This window comes from Marmota marmota, unplaced genomic scaffold, assembly GCF_001458135.2.
Source record: "Marmota marmota marmota unplaced genomic scaffold, marMar, whole genome shotgun sequence".
NCBI classification, from domain to species: Eukaryota; Metazoa; Chordata; class Mammalia; order Rodentia; family Sciuridae; genus Marmota; species Marmota marmota.
This window is the reverse complement of record NW_025999853.1, coordinates 1,537,697-1,552,947: the sequence shown is the minus strand read 5'-3', so window position 1 is coordinate 1,552,947 and position 15,251 is coordinate 1,537,697. Positions and strand designations below refer to the sequence as shown.

At 59.6% G+C, this 15,251-nt stretch overlaps 1 protein-coding gene across 14 annotated transcripts in view; it reads left to right on the top strand.

Annotated features, from left to right (window-relative positions):
* The window catches only part of Ncf4 (neutrophil cytosolic factor 4), a 14,220-nt gene extending 1,727 nt beyond the window's left edge, over positions 1 to 12,493 (top strand). The window contains exons 2-12 of one of the 14 annotated variants that reach the window (XM_048801922.1): positions 2,339 to 2,515; positions 3,747 to 3,831; positions 4,318 to 4,390; positions 5,122 to 5,192; positions 7,010 to 7,137; positions 8,045 to 8,102; positions 8,618 to 8,716; positions 10,583 to 10,713; positions 10,932 to 10,997; positions 11,950 to 11,984; positions 12,106 to 12,493. In XM_048801922.1, coding sequence (XP_048657879.1) covers positions 2,339 to 2,515; positions 3,747 to 3,831; positions 4,318 to 4,390; positions 5,122 to 5,192; positions 7,010 to 7,137; positions 8,045 to 8,102; positions 8,618 to 8,716; positions 10,583 to 10,713; positions 10,932 to 10,997; positions 11,950 to 11,984; positions 12,106 to 12,485 — 1,303 coding nt within the window. In that variant the 3' untranslated portion in view covers positions 12,486 to 12,493. Of the gene's footprint in view, positions 1 to 143; positions 338 to 2,338; positions 2,516 to 3,746; positions 3,832 to 4,236; positions 4,391 to 5,121; positions 5,193 to 7,009; positions 7,138 to 8,044; positions 8,103 to 8,617; positions 8,717 to 10,562; positions 10,714 to 10,899; positions 10,998 to 11,949; positions 11,985 to 12,105 lie in introns of those variants that run through there. The other 13 variants (XM_048801916.1, XM_048801991.1, XM_048801981.1 and 10 more) reach the window with 13 other exon arrangements.
* Positions 12,494 to 15,251: the final 2,758 nt, after the last annotated feature.

The window sequence follows — 15,251 nt, the reverse complement described above, 5'->3', positions numbered from 1 at the left end:
GGGGGGGGGGGGGCGACACGCACACTTGAACCCTCCGGAAACTGCAGCTGGTGGGACTCGGGCCACTTCCTGCTTCTTGAGACGCAGGCTACAGGAGATGACATCAGGGCTGACTGCCTGTCCCCATTCTGTCCCTGTTACAGGTACCCTTGACCCTCAGTGGGGGCGGGCTGCCCCCCACCACGTCACGGGGCCATGTAGCCACGCCCTGGGGGCCACTGGCCTCCGGCTCCTGCAGTGCCTCTCCTGAAAGGGGGTCCTGCGTGGCTCTGCTTGAGGCCAGGGCAGAGGACACACAGGGGACAGCTTCACCCAGTGGGAGGCTCTAGACTCTGAGGTCAGAGATGGACAGGGTGGCCGCAGGGGTGACTGGGGATCTTGGTCCTGACAGCCGCGTTGTGTGCCGGGTGCCCAGAGACCTGAGCCGGGGGCCACCCCGGGCCCTGCCAGCCCCCGGCCTCCCCAGTCCAGGCCCGAAGTAGACTTTTCAGGAATAGCGCCTCTGCACACTGAGCCCCGGCACCTGGCCCAGCAGACTTGGGTGGGGGTCACCGAGGGAGTGGCCACTCCAGGGAGGTTTCCAACTTGGTTTCCGGTGCCTGCATCCAGTCCCCATGCAGCAGCCTCCAGGCCACAGTCACCCACCTGTGCGCGCACTCGCTAAATCAGACGGAGGTCACCGCTGTGTGTTGAGCACCTACTAAGTGCCTGGTGCCGTGCTGAACACCGAGGAAGTGTCGTGAGCACAGTCCCTGCCCTCCTGGGGACCTCCAGCCTGTGCTCCTTACAGATGAACCGTGTGGCCATCCAAAGACACAAGAGCCTCGGTCACCTCTGTTTTATGGTGTGTGCAAGAGGCCAGAACGCGTGAGGCCCTTTCCCAAGGTCCCTGCTGACAATGGCCTTGGGGAAATTGGGTCTTCATCTTTGCAGGCCTGGACCTGAGCCTTGACCCCTCTGCTCTGCATCTGCCTGCTTGACCTGTTCTCCACCCCTTCCATCCCCAGGGAAAGTCAGGCGGGAAGGCCCTGGTGAGTGGCACCTGCCACTCAGCCGTTTCTGCCTATGCTCTGGGCTCAGCCACGCCCACTTCCCCCCAGTTCCTTCTACTGGCCTTGTGTGGCTCTGGGCCTTTGCACGTGCCATCTCCCTGTCCTGAAAGGCCTTTCCTGCTGCCCCGTGGCCAGCTCCTCTCTGCGGTCCCTGGCGCTGCTCCTTGGTGACGCCCTCCTGACCACCCTCAGCCTGCGGGAGCCGGGTTTGCCTTGGAAGCTAGGAGGTGCAACGAACCGAGGCTGTGTCTTAGTGCGGCCACGCCAGTGTCAGCCCTGGGTCAATGCTACATGGAGTTTGCTGGGTCATTACTGCAGCTGGGGAGAGGATGGGGTCCTCTGTTCCTACAGCAAGCTGCTGGGAGGGCCTGAAGGATCGAGAGGAAATGCGGAAGCCAGCCTGCTGGGGCTCAAATCCTGGCTTCTTTGGGCAGGTGAATCAACCTCTCTGTGCATCAGTTTCCTCGTCTGCCAAAGGTGACACTGTCTTGGAGGAGGGCCCTGTGCCCGGTGCCCACTCAGGAAACGTGGACTGGAGGGAGTCTTGCCTAACCTGCCCTTCCAGTTCCTTCCGGCCCCACCTCCGTCTTATTGCAGATGAAATTCGCAGCCCTGGGGAGAAGTGGGGGGCAGCTGGTCCCCGGGGTGTCGACTCGGGGCAAGGCGGAGACCAGTGGGACAGTTGCCAGCAGCCAGAGGCGCGCTGGAGCTGGGGGGTTCATCGGCACCTCGGTCACTCTTGGTGGCAGCTCCTGGGTTCTGAAGCAGCCCCCCACCCTGGGAGGACCAGGTCTCTTGGGGACGGTCAGGGACACCTGCAGGCCTCGGGCGTGGCAGCCCCTCCCTGCTTCATGGTTTGGCTTCTCCTTTTCTGTCTGTTGACAAAGGGCAGGACTCAGTGGCTGAGTGTGTCTGTCCCCTCTCCTGGGCCGTTTTCCTGTCTCTGTTGTCACTGCTCACTGATGGCTCTTCCCTGGGGTTCGGAGACATAGGAGGTGACATAGGAGGTGACACAGGCTGTTACTTCTGCCACTGAAGTCGAGCCCCCCACCCCCCGCCCTGTTCTCCAGCCTTGCACCCGCCTCCTGCTGGGTGTTGACCGGGGCCGCGGGGCTCTAGAATAAGCCTGTCCCTGACTGTTGTCCCCCAGCAGTGCCCACACCCTGCTGGTCAGAACTTGGGGACAACTCACAGCTTGGGAATGCATCAGACTCAGGGAAAGAGGAACTGACCGTGGCTTCAACAATGACCAGGGTTTGTTTGCTCAGACAACGAGAAGTCCAAAGGGAGGCCATAGCTGGTCCTCAGCTCAGTGACCTCAGGATCAGCACCTCAGAGATGTTTGTGCCTCACAAATGCCCTGGGGCGGCTGCAGATCCAGATGTCACACTTGCTTTCATGGGAAGAGCCTCGTCCATCCCTCCAGACCAGGAAAGCAAACACTCTCAAGACTCCTGGACTAGGTCATCTCTTAGCTCTCATTGGCTGGGACGGGTCACATGGCAGCCCTGAGCTCCAGGGGGGGCGGGGACAGGAGGGAGCCTGCTGCGGGGCTCAGATCCTGCCCTTGGGGATGGGCACGTGGCCACTCTGAACAAAGGGACACTGATTAGCCAGGAAGAGCAGGGACACGGCGAATGTGAGCAGCGTCTGCCCAGGTGCTGTCCCTTGTGTCCCCTGCTTCTGTCCCTGCTGTTGGCTCAGGCCTGAATCCTCTCCCTGTTGGGCCCTTGAGGAGCTCCCAGGGGCGCCGTCTCCCCTAACGCTGCCTCTGACCCTCTCCACTCGGGGCCTGGGTGATGTCCTGGAGCTTGCTGCAGTTCCCTGCCCGACACGGGGACCCCCCACAGCTCTTCAGTCTCAGATGGCACCAGGTTCTGCCCACACCAGACCCGGCCCCCTCCTCCGCCTCAGAGCCTTAGCACATGCTGTTCCACTGCCGGGCACACCCTCCTCGGTGGCTTCCTGTGTGACTGCCTAGACCTGGCTCAGAGGCCACCTCCTCTTTGTGGACTTCCCAAGCACGGCAGGATTAGCCCTTCTCTCTGGGACTTGTATTTGTCAGCTTCGTGGTACTGTCATGAGACACCCGGGTGCTCAGCTTATAAAATGAAAAGGCTCCCGGGTCTGGAGGTCTATTCCAAGGCTGGTGGCCCCACTGCCCAGGGCCCTGGTGGCGGCAGCACATGGCAGCAGGAGCCGTGGCACAGCAAACCACTGATGTCATGAACCAAGCGGAGCCAGAGCGCAGGGCTCCGCAGTCCCCCTGGAGCGCACGCCCCACCCTCCTGTCCTAGGGTGGCCCATGGGCCCCATCCTAGGTCCACAGCACCCAGTAGGGCCAGCTGAGGGACCAAGCCTTTAACAGATGTCTTTGGGGGACTCTCAGCATCCACAGCTTAGCGGCCCCACAGCCCTCTGTCCGGGGCTGTTTGCCTGGACCCAGGCCTAGCAGGGCCGGGCACGGAGGAGGCCCTGACCCTTGCTGAGCTCACTGTAGAGCCATCTGTTAGACGGCGTCCGGCTGGTGACACCTGGTCCCCCCCAGCTCCCTTACACTCTGTGCCCAGTGCAGTGACAGCCAGGCATGGGCAGGGGTGCTGGTGGAGGAGCGTGGGGTACACCCTGCCTCACGCCCCGCGGGCCTGGGACACCTCAGGGTGATGATCAGCACCCTGCCCCCTGCCTCCTCAGTGACTTTGAGCAGCTTCCGGACGACGTGGCCATCTCAGCCAACATCGCCGACATCGAGGAGAAGAGGGGCTTCACCAGCCACTTTGTAAGAGCGAGCCCTGGTCCTTTGCCCTCTGACCTCTGAACCTTTGCTCTCTGACCTCTGGACCTCCACTTTCATCCCTCAACTTCTACCTCAGTGATTCTCAACAGGACCCATTTTACCCCTCGGGGACACTTGGCAATACCCCGAGACCTTTGGACCCTTACCTCTTTTGGGGCAGGGCTGCTACTGGCATCTAGTGGGTAGAGTCCTGGGTTGCCGCAGCCCAGGGGACAGCCCAGTGAAGAATTATCCAGCACCAATGTGGCACTGAGGCTGAGAGAACCTGCTGCTCTCCAGGACCTCTGAGCCTCCACCCTCTGAGCCTCCACCCTCTGAGCCTCCACCCTCTGTCTTTTGGCTTCTTTTCCTGACCTCAATGCCCTCCGGGGCCTCTATCCTCCTTAGGTTTTTGTCATCGAGGTGAAGACAAAAGGGGGATCCAAGTACCTTATCTACCGCCGCTACCGCCAGTTCTATGCCTTGCAGAGCAAGCTGGAGGAGCGGTTCGGACCAGAGAGCAAGACCAGCCGGTTCACCTGCAGCCTGCCCACGCTCCCAGGTAGGCTGGCCGCTCCCAGGGCTGCTGCCTGCAAAGCCAGGCCCAGCCTGGGAGGCTCCCTCAGGGTCCCCTGGCAGTCTGATGTGGGAATCATGGTTTAGCCTGTGAGCTCCCTCCTGGCACAGAGGGGCTGCCAGCCTCCCCGGCTGCGACCACCTCTCTGAACTTCGCCTGTAACACCCCTGCCTCTGGGAGCCAGGCAGGTGCCACACCTGCCTCCTGGCGGGCTGTCTGGGTGCTGGCTCCCGGGGTCCCTGCAGGCTCCTGGAGAGGACGTCTGTCTCCTGGCTGCCCATCACCTGTTTGCCCTGCCCCCAGAGTGCTCTTGCTTTTGAGCACTGATTTGTTCACGTCACGTGACATAGGACCCACGGTTTAACCTTGGTGGCACATTGGAAGGTGGCACCTGGTGAGGTCTAGAGAATCTAATGCCGGAGAAGTGCCACCCCAGAAATTCCAGTGCCTCTTTCTGGAGGGAGTCGAACATAACGAGATGTGTGACAGCTGCTCGGGACCTGACCGGGCGTCCAGGGTTGGGGACCCCTGTCTTGGGTGACGGGGAAATGGCAGAGTACAGGCCCTGTGTCTTGGAATTCAGGTGTGTGTGTGTGTGTGTGTGTGTGTGTGTGTGTGTGAACAGAAGGAGGGCAGCAGGGCGTTAGTGTCCCAGTGGCCACCTTGGCTCCTGGCGCCGTGGCCTGTGGGGCTCCAGGACACCCTCTTCTCCTCAGTGAAGGTCTACGTCGGGGTCAAGCAGGAGATCGCCGAGATGCGCATACCCGCCCTCAACGCCTACATGAAGGTACCGCAGGCCACGCCACCTCTGCGCTCGGGAGGCACTGGGGGTTGGGCATGGGTGCTCCCCCGGGTGTGGCTCTGGGAACAGGCCCCCACCTGAGGTCCCCACAGGCCCGACCTGGGGAGAGAAGCAGGGAGCTCCCGGGGGCCAGGGACCGGGCCGGAGCCACGAGGAGGTTCCAAGAGCTGCAGTGTGAACAGGCAGATCTCTGCGCAGCGCCCCAGGCCCCCAGGCAACGTCCACGCCTGGTGCCGGGTCAGTGTGGCTAGGTCAGGCCTGCTCCTGAGGGGCCCGTGGGAAAGCCAGCAGGTGGACGGTGGGCCACAGGAGCCACACACATAGGCCTGCGTAACGGGGGATGACGACCAGGCTGTCCCACCCAGACAGCAAACTTGTGCCAACTCGAGAAGGTCCCCAGGGGTGGCACGTCCCTTCCCCGAGCACAGGCCGCATCTCGGCTCTTGTCACTGGTCTTGGCTGGTGGCCTCGCTGTCTCCCACCCGCAGACCGGCTGCCTCCCCATGAGGTGGGACACAGGGAGGAGCTTCCTAAGAGACGCCTTGGGGTCAGGGAAGGACGCCACCCGTCAGGGCTGGGGGGGGAAGGAGCGTGCTCCCAGGAGGTGGTGACACCTCGTCACCAGAGACGTGCAAGCCTCGCTCCATCGCAGCCTGGGGAAGTTAGAGAGGGAAGTCCCGCTCACAGCCCCGAGGGACCTCACAGCCCGAGGGACCTCACAGCCCAAGAGCACTGAACTCGGAGTCTTTGGTCTCCGCTCTGACATTGGCCGGTTGGGTGACTTGGGCCAGCCGGCCACCGTCCCTAGAGAGGCCTTGGTTTTCTTACCTACAAATGGGCAGTCTGGCCTCACAGAGGGCAGCTGGGGGGGGGGAGTGCTCTGTCAGCTGCAAACCTGCTTCTAGAATGTGGAGGGTCAAGAGGGGGAGCAGGAGCTGGCGGGGGGGCGGGGGGGAGGCTGGAGGCTGCGGAGCCCTGGGCTCTGAGCCCAGGAGAGGCGGGAGAGACCCTGGGCTCCACCCCTGGAGGTACCTCCCCTCAAGGGGGCGCTGTGACAGCTGCTCCTTCTGGTGTTGGAGGCCAGTCTTAGCCACCAGAGGCCCAGAGGAGCCTCTCTCTGCCTCTGTGTGTCCTGTTGGGCTCCTGGAACCCCCAGGTCCTCAGTGCAGGAAGCTTCGCTGTGGCAACAGCATCCGGCGGAGGTTGCACACCCTCAGGGACAGGGAGCTCGCTGTCGCTCTGCCTGGCCCAGGCTGCTTGTTCCATTGTTAAACAGCTATTAGAAGAGCCCCATTCACTGTCACTTCTACCCAACTGCTGTTAACTGGAGTTACTGGGGGAACACGCCCCATCTTGCCTCATCTTGAGCTAAGGGGTGAGCTTTAGCAGCTGATGACACTGAGCCCCAGCTCTGTCACTCGCTAGGCTGTGTGGCCCTGGGGCAGGTCCTTTCCCTCTCTGATCCTAACTCACATTTTATGGTGAGATGGTCCCACTTGTACTCACTCAGCTCAGTGCCTGGCACTGTCACCTGTTGTCACTGTTGCTGGTGTTTCTGGAGGCCTGTAGCTATTTCCAGATGAACTGGTCTCAAGCCAGTGATCCCCAGAAGCAAAGCCCGTGACATGTTACCTTCAGCCTGTTGGCTTTTAAAGAACTCTGAGCGGCTTGCTTCGGTTATCAAGCCCGGGAAGCATGAGTGGAGAGGAAGGCTAAGGTCGGGGGACAGGGTGGAGCAGCCGAGCTGGGACCCGCAGGACTTTCTGCTGACCGTCCACCCTGTCCTTCCCCTCACCCTGCAGAAACTCCTCAGCCTGCCCGTCTGGGTGCTGATGGACCCGGACGTCAGGATCTTCTTCTACCAGTCCACCTACGACTCAGAGCAAGTGCCCCAGGCGCTCCGGCGGCTCCGCCCGCGCACGCGCAAAGTGTAAGTGGCTGGGACTGGACGAAAGTCCCCCCTGGAAAAGCGTCTTCTCCCTGGGAGGAGAGAGAAGGAGGAGCTCAGCTCTGCCCTGAGGTCACGCTCAGGGCTGGGGGACATGCGTGTTGATGTTTGTGATGGTGAGGCGAGGACCTTGGGGACTGGGAGGTGGCCCCAGGAAGATCCAGTGCCCCAGCAACCACGGGAGGTGGCTCAGGGTCCTGGGTGCCTGAGGGCAGGAGGAGAGGAGAGGCAGTGGAGGGCCACTCCACGCAGACACTGCCTCCCGAGCGTCCCTGGTGGCTGGAGTCCCCTGGCGGCCAGCGGTGGACGCTGAGGCTCCTTATTCCAAAGAGCCCTCCCCTCCCTTCCTTGCTTCATGGGCAGAAAATAAGCCCCCAATCCGAAGCAGCTGAATAGTGGAGGGCTTCCCAGGCCCAGTGGGGGGTGGGGAGGACTCAGGCCCCAGCGTCAGAGGCCCGCCCTGCCTCCAGTGCCCCCCCTCCAGCCCGTGTCGGCAGGTGACCTCTCCCCGGGGCCTGGCTCTCCCTGTGCACCAGGCGGGGGTGATCTCAGTTCCAGCTGTGGCCCAGCAGTGGGCCCTGGGGCAGGGCAGTCACCTGGTTTCCTCTGTGGGGACCCCCTCTGGGGACACAGGGGAAGGCTGGCCGGTTGAAGGCACTGAGCGCTGGGCATCCACCCCTCGCGTCCCTCCTGGGCCCTGCTTCCTGGGCCACAGGGGCAGGCAGTGGCCCCAGTGTGGTGAGGAGGAAGGTCGCTGGCCTGGGTGCTGCACTGTGGCCCTGGCCCTCTGGCCGCCTGACCCTTGCAGGAGCCCCCAGCACAGGGGGGGGCCTGGGCCTCAGGGAATCGGGGGCGGGGGGGGGAGGCTGACGCCCCCCTCTCTCCACAGCAAGAGCGTCTCCTCCAAGGGCCCCAGCGTGGACCGCATGGAGGCTCCACGCGCAGAGGTACCCAGCCCAGCCGCGCCCTGTCAGCCTGTGGGTCTGGGAGGTGAGGGGCTCTGCAGGAAGTGAGGGGCCACGGCTCAGCCTCAGACAGGAGATGACCAGGAAGACCAGGCAGGGGAGAGGGCGTCCCTCCATCTCCTTCCCGGAGCTTGTCCCCCTGCTGGGGACTGAAGCCTCAGAGATGACTCAGACCAGGTCCTGTCCTCCAGGCGCTCACGGGCCCCCCAGTGGCATTTCCAAACCAGTGTGGGGGAGGGCAGCTGGGCTGGGGAGGCCTGGGGGTGGAGCGAGGCTGGTCTGGAGAGTCGGGCCCTCCCCGCCCTGCGCGTCCCACCAGCTCTGGGGGGAGCACCGTCCTGGACTCGGGAGACCTGGGCTCCAATCCCAGCTCCTCCGCCAGCCAACCGTGCCTCGGCATCCTCCGTGAGCCTCAGTCTCCTCATCTGTAAACCGGGAGGCCAAAGCCCGTGAGGCACTTCAGGAGGGGTGACTGTGTGCCCCGCGCTGCTCCACAGGCCCTGTTTGACTTCACTGGGAACAGGAAACTGGAGCTGAGCTTCAAAGCTGGAGACGTGATCTTCCTCCTCAGTAGGGTCAACAAAGACTGGCTGGAGGTGAGGCTGGAGGCTGGATGGGGGTGACGATGGAGGTGAGACTGGAGGCTGGGATGGGGGTGAGGTTGGGGGCTAGGATGGGGGTGACGATGGAGGTGAGGCTGGAGGTGAGGATGGAGGTGAGGCTGAAGGTGAGGATGGAAGGCAGATGGAGGCTAGGAGGTGAGGATGTGGTCAGGTTGGAGGTCAGGATGGAGCTGAAGTCACTGAGCTGTGCTGGGCGGAGGAAGGGCTGGAGGAAGGTGCAGGGAGTCTCAGGGAAGAGATGCCATCTGATGAGATCCCTGAGGTCTGGAGGTTTGGGGGCCTGGGAGAACTCACCTGGGGAGGCAGGTGCGTGCTGGGAGCAGAACATTCTGGAGCCCCTAAACTTGCCGTTGGTTCCGGGGTGAAGGAGCGGGTGGCCCTGGGCAGGTGAGTGGTACTGACCTCGGCGTCTTGGTCTTGGAGAGGCTTCCTCAGCAGTGGCCCCGCTGACCCTGGGGCCTCATGGGAGTTGTCCCCTGGTGCATCCCTGGCTTCCCCACCAGATGCCAATCACCCACCCCCGGTCCACATCCTCTCCTGGGGACAGAGTCACTCGGGGTTGAGAAGCGCTGGCCTCTGACATGGTATTTCTGGGACAGGTTGAGGCAGGGCCAGCCCCAGGGGTCCTGGCACCATGGAGGAAGGAGCCCTGGTGTCCAGACACTGCAGGGGAGCACGTGGTGACCATCTAGGGGACGCGGCAGTTTCCCTTTACCCCCAGCTGAGGCTCCTCCCCGGCTCGCAGCTGCCCCAGGGGCAGCTCGGGTCTCTCTGAAGAAAGAGGAAGTTTTCTCCCTTCCTGCTCTTTTTCTAGAAAGCCCTGTGTGTTAGGACACCGGTCAGCTGTGGCCTCAGATTGCAGGAGGGGCAGGGCAGCAGGAAGGGCCTCTCTTTGACCCTCATTTATGTGTATGTATAGAAGGACTGTGTCTCCTGTCAGCTTGTCCTGAAGGTCAAGGGACAAAGTGCACAGAACACCAGCAGGACAGGTCCTGGGCCTGGGCTGGGTACGTGGCCTCCGGCTACTCAGAGTAGGGACTCAGGGAGTCTCAGGGATCCCCGACGGCCCCTCCACGCCCCTTGTTCTCTCCCTTCCCTCTTAATTTCTTCCTTTACACCTGCCGCCATCTGTCACTGTCCGGTTCACCTGCTTGTCCAATGTCCCCTGCCACTCTCCAGGTAATGGGCTCTCCGTGAGGGTGCAGAGCGTTATCTACATTGGGTGCCCAGAGCCTGCACACAGCTGGGGCTCGAGGAGTCTTTTTTGAATGAATGAATGAGGTGAAACTCTTTCCAGAAAGTTCAGACCTTGACCTGAATTCCAAAGCCCAGTGGGAGTCCCTGCTGGACAGCAGGGAGCTTCCTCACCTCCCTCTCTGTCGGCTTCTGTTACTTGTAAAAGGGACCATCTTTGTTGGGGCGCATATTTTTGGAGCTCCCAGCCCCCGATCAGCTGGCCCCGAGGCGCGTCGCAGTAGGAGCATGGGACCTGGGACCAAGCAAAACCCCTCACCTCAGGGCTGGGAGCAACCTGGGAAAACAGCAGGAGGAAAGGGAGAGGGTCCCTTTGTTCCCTTTAAGGTCACTCCCCCAATGATCTAAGGACCTCCCCCTAGGCCCCGCCCCTTAAAGGTCCACCACCTCCCAGCAGCTCCATCCTGGGCACCAGGCCCTTATCCCTGGGCCTTTGGGGACATTCCATGTCCAAACCATAGCACCCGCCCTCTACAGGGGACCCAGACCTCGTCTGCTTCCTCCTGTCACATAAGGGGCCCGGGGCGCTGAGGCTTGGCCCTGCTGCCCCTTCTTTCCCAACCAGGCAGCCCCTTCCTTCCTCAGGGCACGTCCCAGGGGGCCACCGGCATCTTCCCAACCTCCTTTGTGAAGATCCTCAAGGACTTCCCCGAGGAGGACGACCCCACCAACTGGCTGCGCTGCTTCTACTACGAGGACACCATCAGCACCATCAAGTGCGTGGCCCACGGGGAGGGGCTGGCCCACCCCGTCACCACCGCAGCCCCAGCCACACTCCCACGGGGTCCCTCCCTCCTCCAAAGCCTGCGGGGGCTCCCACTCCCTCTGGGAGCAGCCACTGTGCAGTTGTAAGACGTTGAGGCCCAGCCTCGTGCCCAGCCCACCCCTGTGTCGCCTTCCAGCCTGATGTCCCCCCACCTCCTGTTGCTCTCAGGGACATTGCCGTGGAGGAGGACCTCAACAGCACTCCACTGTTCAAAGACCTGCTGGAGCTCATGAGGTGAGGGCGGGGCGGGCAGGGGGAGTCAGGAGATGAGAAAGAGGGAGGGACACACCTCCCGAGGGGTGGTGGGTGTCCTGCTTCCAGGTCACCTTCTTCCGAACCCCGCAGCCTGGGTGTTCCCTCTCCATGTGACAGGAGCCCAGGAGGGAGCTGCAGAGGGGCAAAGGGCCTGGGCTGCGGTCACAGTGTGTGACTCCAGAGGTACAACTAGAACTAGGATCTCTAACTCAAAGCCTTGAACTTGGGCCCTCCACCGCCAGGGAGCTCACTGCCTTCCAAGACCCAGGTGGTGGCCGTAGTCATTTCAGGGGACCGCAAGAGTGTGGTGATGCTCCTTACCATGAAAGTGAGACCTACCCGTTAGAAATGTGGAGACCCATAAGGTCAGAAAGGCCCGGGGAATGGACCACGTGATATTTTAACTCCTCTCACTATTCCATACGCGCGCGCGCGCGCACACACACACACACACACACACACACACACACACGGCACCATAATCAAGGCATTCGTTCTGTGGATGCCTTTTGATTGGCCGCTTAGGTCACCGCCCCTCTGTGACTTTACACATCCTGTTGTGACGACCACCTTTGTTGGCATATCTGGTGGCCTGTCTGATCACTGTCTGGTAAGGGGTTTATGGGATCAGGGTTCACAAGTCAGACTTCAGGCCCAGTGGGTCAGGTTACCCCTAGGAGAGTGGATGGATTTTCGCCTCGCCAGCCGGGTGGGAGAGAGCCACCCTCCTGCTGCCTGCACAGGACAGGTCCCGTCCTCAGCGGAGGCTCCACAGCTCCACGCACGTCTCTTTCTGGGACTCTCTCTGCTCAGCTCTGTGCCCACGGAAGCCTTGCTTCTTCTTTGTGACAGTTCTTAGGACCTTAGCATTGCCTGAAAGACACTCCAGCCCAGGCCACTAAAGTAATGTGGAAACCCTCCTCCCCTTTAGGCCTCGTTTCCCCGTCTGCACAATGGGCGCCTGGAAGCTGAGACCTGCCTGGAGCGCTGACCTCCTCGGGCTCCAGATCCGGGCTGCCTCTCTGCTCACACCCAAGGCCCCTGGCCTCTCTCCTGGGCCCCAGATTAACCCTGACCTGTCCCCCACAGGCGGGAGTTCCAGAGGGAGGACATCGCCCTGAACTACCAGGACGCCGAGGGGGACCTCGTCAGGCTGCTGTCGGACGAGGACGTGCGGCTCATGGTGAAGCAGGCCCAGGGCCTCCCCTCCCAGAAGCACCTCTTCCCCTGGAAGCTGCACATCACCCAGAAGGACAACTACAGCGTCTACAGCACAGCACCCTGAGCCCGCGGCTGCCCTGGGGCAAGCGGAGGGGGCCTGGCACCTCTGCCTTCCCCTCGGAGGAGATGAGGGCCCTTGGGAAAGACCCAGAGCTCGTCTCGGATGTCCTGGTTCCGAGGCTGGTGGACCAATGGGGTTGGCTGGTACCCATCCTACACTTATATCTGAATCCAATAAACCTTTAAATCACAAAGGCCAGGCGTGGGGAAAGGGTATGCTTTGGGGAAGAGAAAGACGGAGTAAGACTGTTAAATGAGCACCAGCTGTGTGCCGTTTACACCTGGCAGGGGCCTGGCTCCAGCCTCCTCTCCAGCCCCCCACTTCCTCACCCTGTCCTTACATGGAGAAACCCAAGTGACACCCCAGTCCTGCTCCCTGACTCCCCTTTGCCCCCACCACTCTTCTCCATTTCCTGGGATTGGCCCCCTGCTTCCTGTACCCTTGGGCCCCACCAGTGCCCATCTTCCAGCGTATGCCAAGGGTCAGGACTTCGCTCTGCCCTCTTCCCGCTGCTGTCCTGCAGAGGGGAGGGTCTTGGTGCCCATTGTCTCCACTGCAATGAAGGGTGGGGGTAGAGGTGAGGGAGGACTCTGGTCCTCAGGGAGGAGGGGAAGGCGGAGTGATGGGGTCTTCTCTGAGCTGAAGCTCCTTGTATCCAAATCCATTGATGGTTCAGCAAAAGTTGTTTCCAGAACACCAGTGAGGAGCACGGAGGACCCCTACCCAGCAAAACGCCATTTAGCAGATTTGAAAACGCTGAACACCAACCATTTGAAGTCTCCCAGGGCATAGAGCAAGGGGAAGAAGAGGTGTGGAGGATCCTTCAGTCTCAGGGACAGCAATGGAGTCTGTGGTATTGGGGCCACACTGTGATCCAGCCTCATGAGACGGAAGGTCCACTCCCGATGTTTTTCCCTGCACGGGTGCAGCCAAAGAGGTAGGGCTCCGTCTCCCCTCGTCTCCTCCAGCTGCACCCCAGAAGAAGCAGGCCGCCCATGTCTCCTGTCTCCACAGCCCTGGATGGCGGGGGTTTGAGTCCAGGCAATCACGGCTAAGAGGAGGGGGTTCCCTGGGGCCACCATGACACAGCACTGTGAAATGGACACTTGAACAGAAATCTATGGCCTTATGGTTCTGGAAGGTAGAAGTCCAAGATCCAAGCATCCATAGCCTCCTTTCTCTGTGGATCCTGCAGGGAAATCCTTCCTCAGCTCATGTTAGCATGGACGGTCTGCTGGCCACCTTGGTCATTCCTCAGCTGGTGCGTGTACCATTCTGTCCCCACGTGGGTCTCTCCCTGTGTGTCTTCACTCCGACTTTCCTCTGTGTGCATCTGTCTCTGTGTTCTCCTTCCCCCTTTTTAGAAGGACACCAGTCATAGTGAATGAGGGCCCTTTCTAATGACCTCATTTCAACTTGATTGCCTCTGTCAAGACCCTATTCCAAATACGGTAACTCCAGGGTACCAGGGGTTAGGACTCCAGCAAGTCATTTTTTATTTGAACATATTAATTAACCCACCACACTCACTCTGTGTGCCCAGCTCCTGCTAGAAGGGCACAGATAAGCCAGGCAAGGAATACGGGACTCTAACTCTCTTATGGGACAGAGGTCCCTACCAAGATGGCAACCTGAGAAGATCAAGGGACACCATCCCTCACTTTAGTGCCCACTTGAAAGAGGATGTTGTTCCAGGAGAAGCGAGCTGACCTTCCCACCCCAGATCTAGTGTAGCTCTGCAGAAACTTTGACCACAGGGAGAAAAAGACTTTAAGGATGGAGAATTCCATAGCTTTACCTGAGGGAACTGAGTTTATTTGGAAAGGAGACTGGAGAAGTTGTCAAAAACAATGGAAATCTTGATGGGCAGCAATTAAGAGATGCTGATCACAACAAATGAAATGTGAAGGCCAGAAACAGAATGAGGATCCAGGGAAAGACACAGGCGAGAATAGCTTTTCTAGGATCACAGTCATCTTTGGGGGCGGAAGGAGACTGTGTCCATGGGTGGCACCCACTGGGAGAGATCAGAGTGGAAAGCACGGCAGACTTGAAAATAATTCTGCGAACCCCACATACTTCCATCAGCAAAACACACCGGGCTGACTGCTCGTGGGCTTAAACATGAACTCTGACCAGACAATGACTGAGCAAAAAGCAACTCTGATGCAAAGAGATTCTTAGGAATCATACTCATTTCCTATTGGTCAGGAAGACTGTGGGTAGGGCATGCCCAAGGCTGCTTGCTCTCCAGAGTGGCTGGAGAAAGGAGCTCTGAGATCCAAACTCCTGATCACACATCCCGCAACAGTATAAGCACCCTGTGCTGTGTGAAAACAGTCTCCAAGCCAAACACACAGTCCAAAGTGAAGGGCAAACCCTAACTAGCCCAGGGGTTTAAGACAACTTTTCACCAATAAGTGGCTTACTTAAATCCAAGCCAACACCAAGGAACATAAGTAATAAAAAAAAACCAAGAAGGACAATTCTGAGCAGGGACATCAGAGCTACACACTGTGGGTGAAAATAGACTTCATAAAATTAGTTCATCCAAGTCACTAAATAGATAAACATAGACTATGAAATTAGTTCATCCAAGACATAAAACAAATGAACAATTGACCAAACAGTAATGTCAACATTGAGCCTTAGAGGGAGAAGAATTATTATCTAAATTTGCTGCAATTTATCATCTAAAATGCTTGGTTCTCAACAAAATATTATGAGAGTTACAAAAAAAGAGGAAAGTATGAACCATTTATGGAGGGGTGGGAAGAAGCAGGCAACAGAAACTGCCTTTGAGGGTGGTCCAGATGTTGCAAACAAGGACTTCAAAGCAGGTGTTATAAGCATGTTTAAAGTACTAAATAAACCATGTTTAAATAATTAAAATAAGGTGTAGTAACAATGACTCAGCAAGTATCAATATGAAGACAGAAATAATGTTCAAA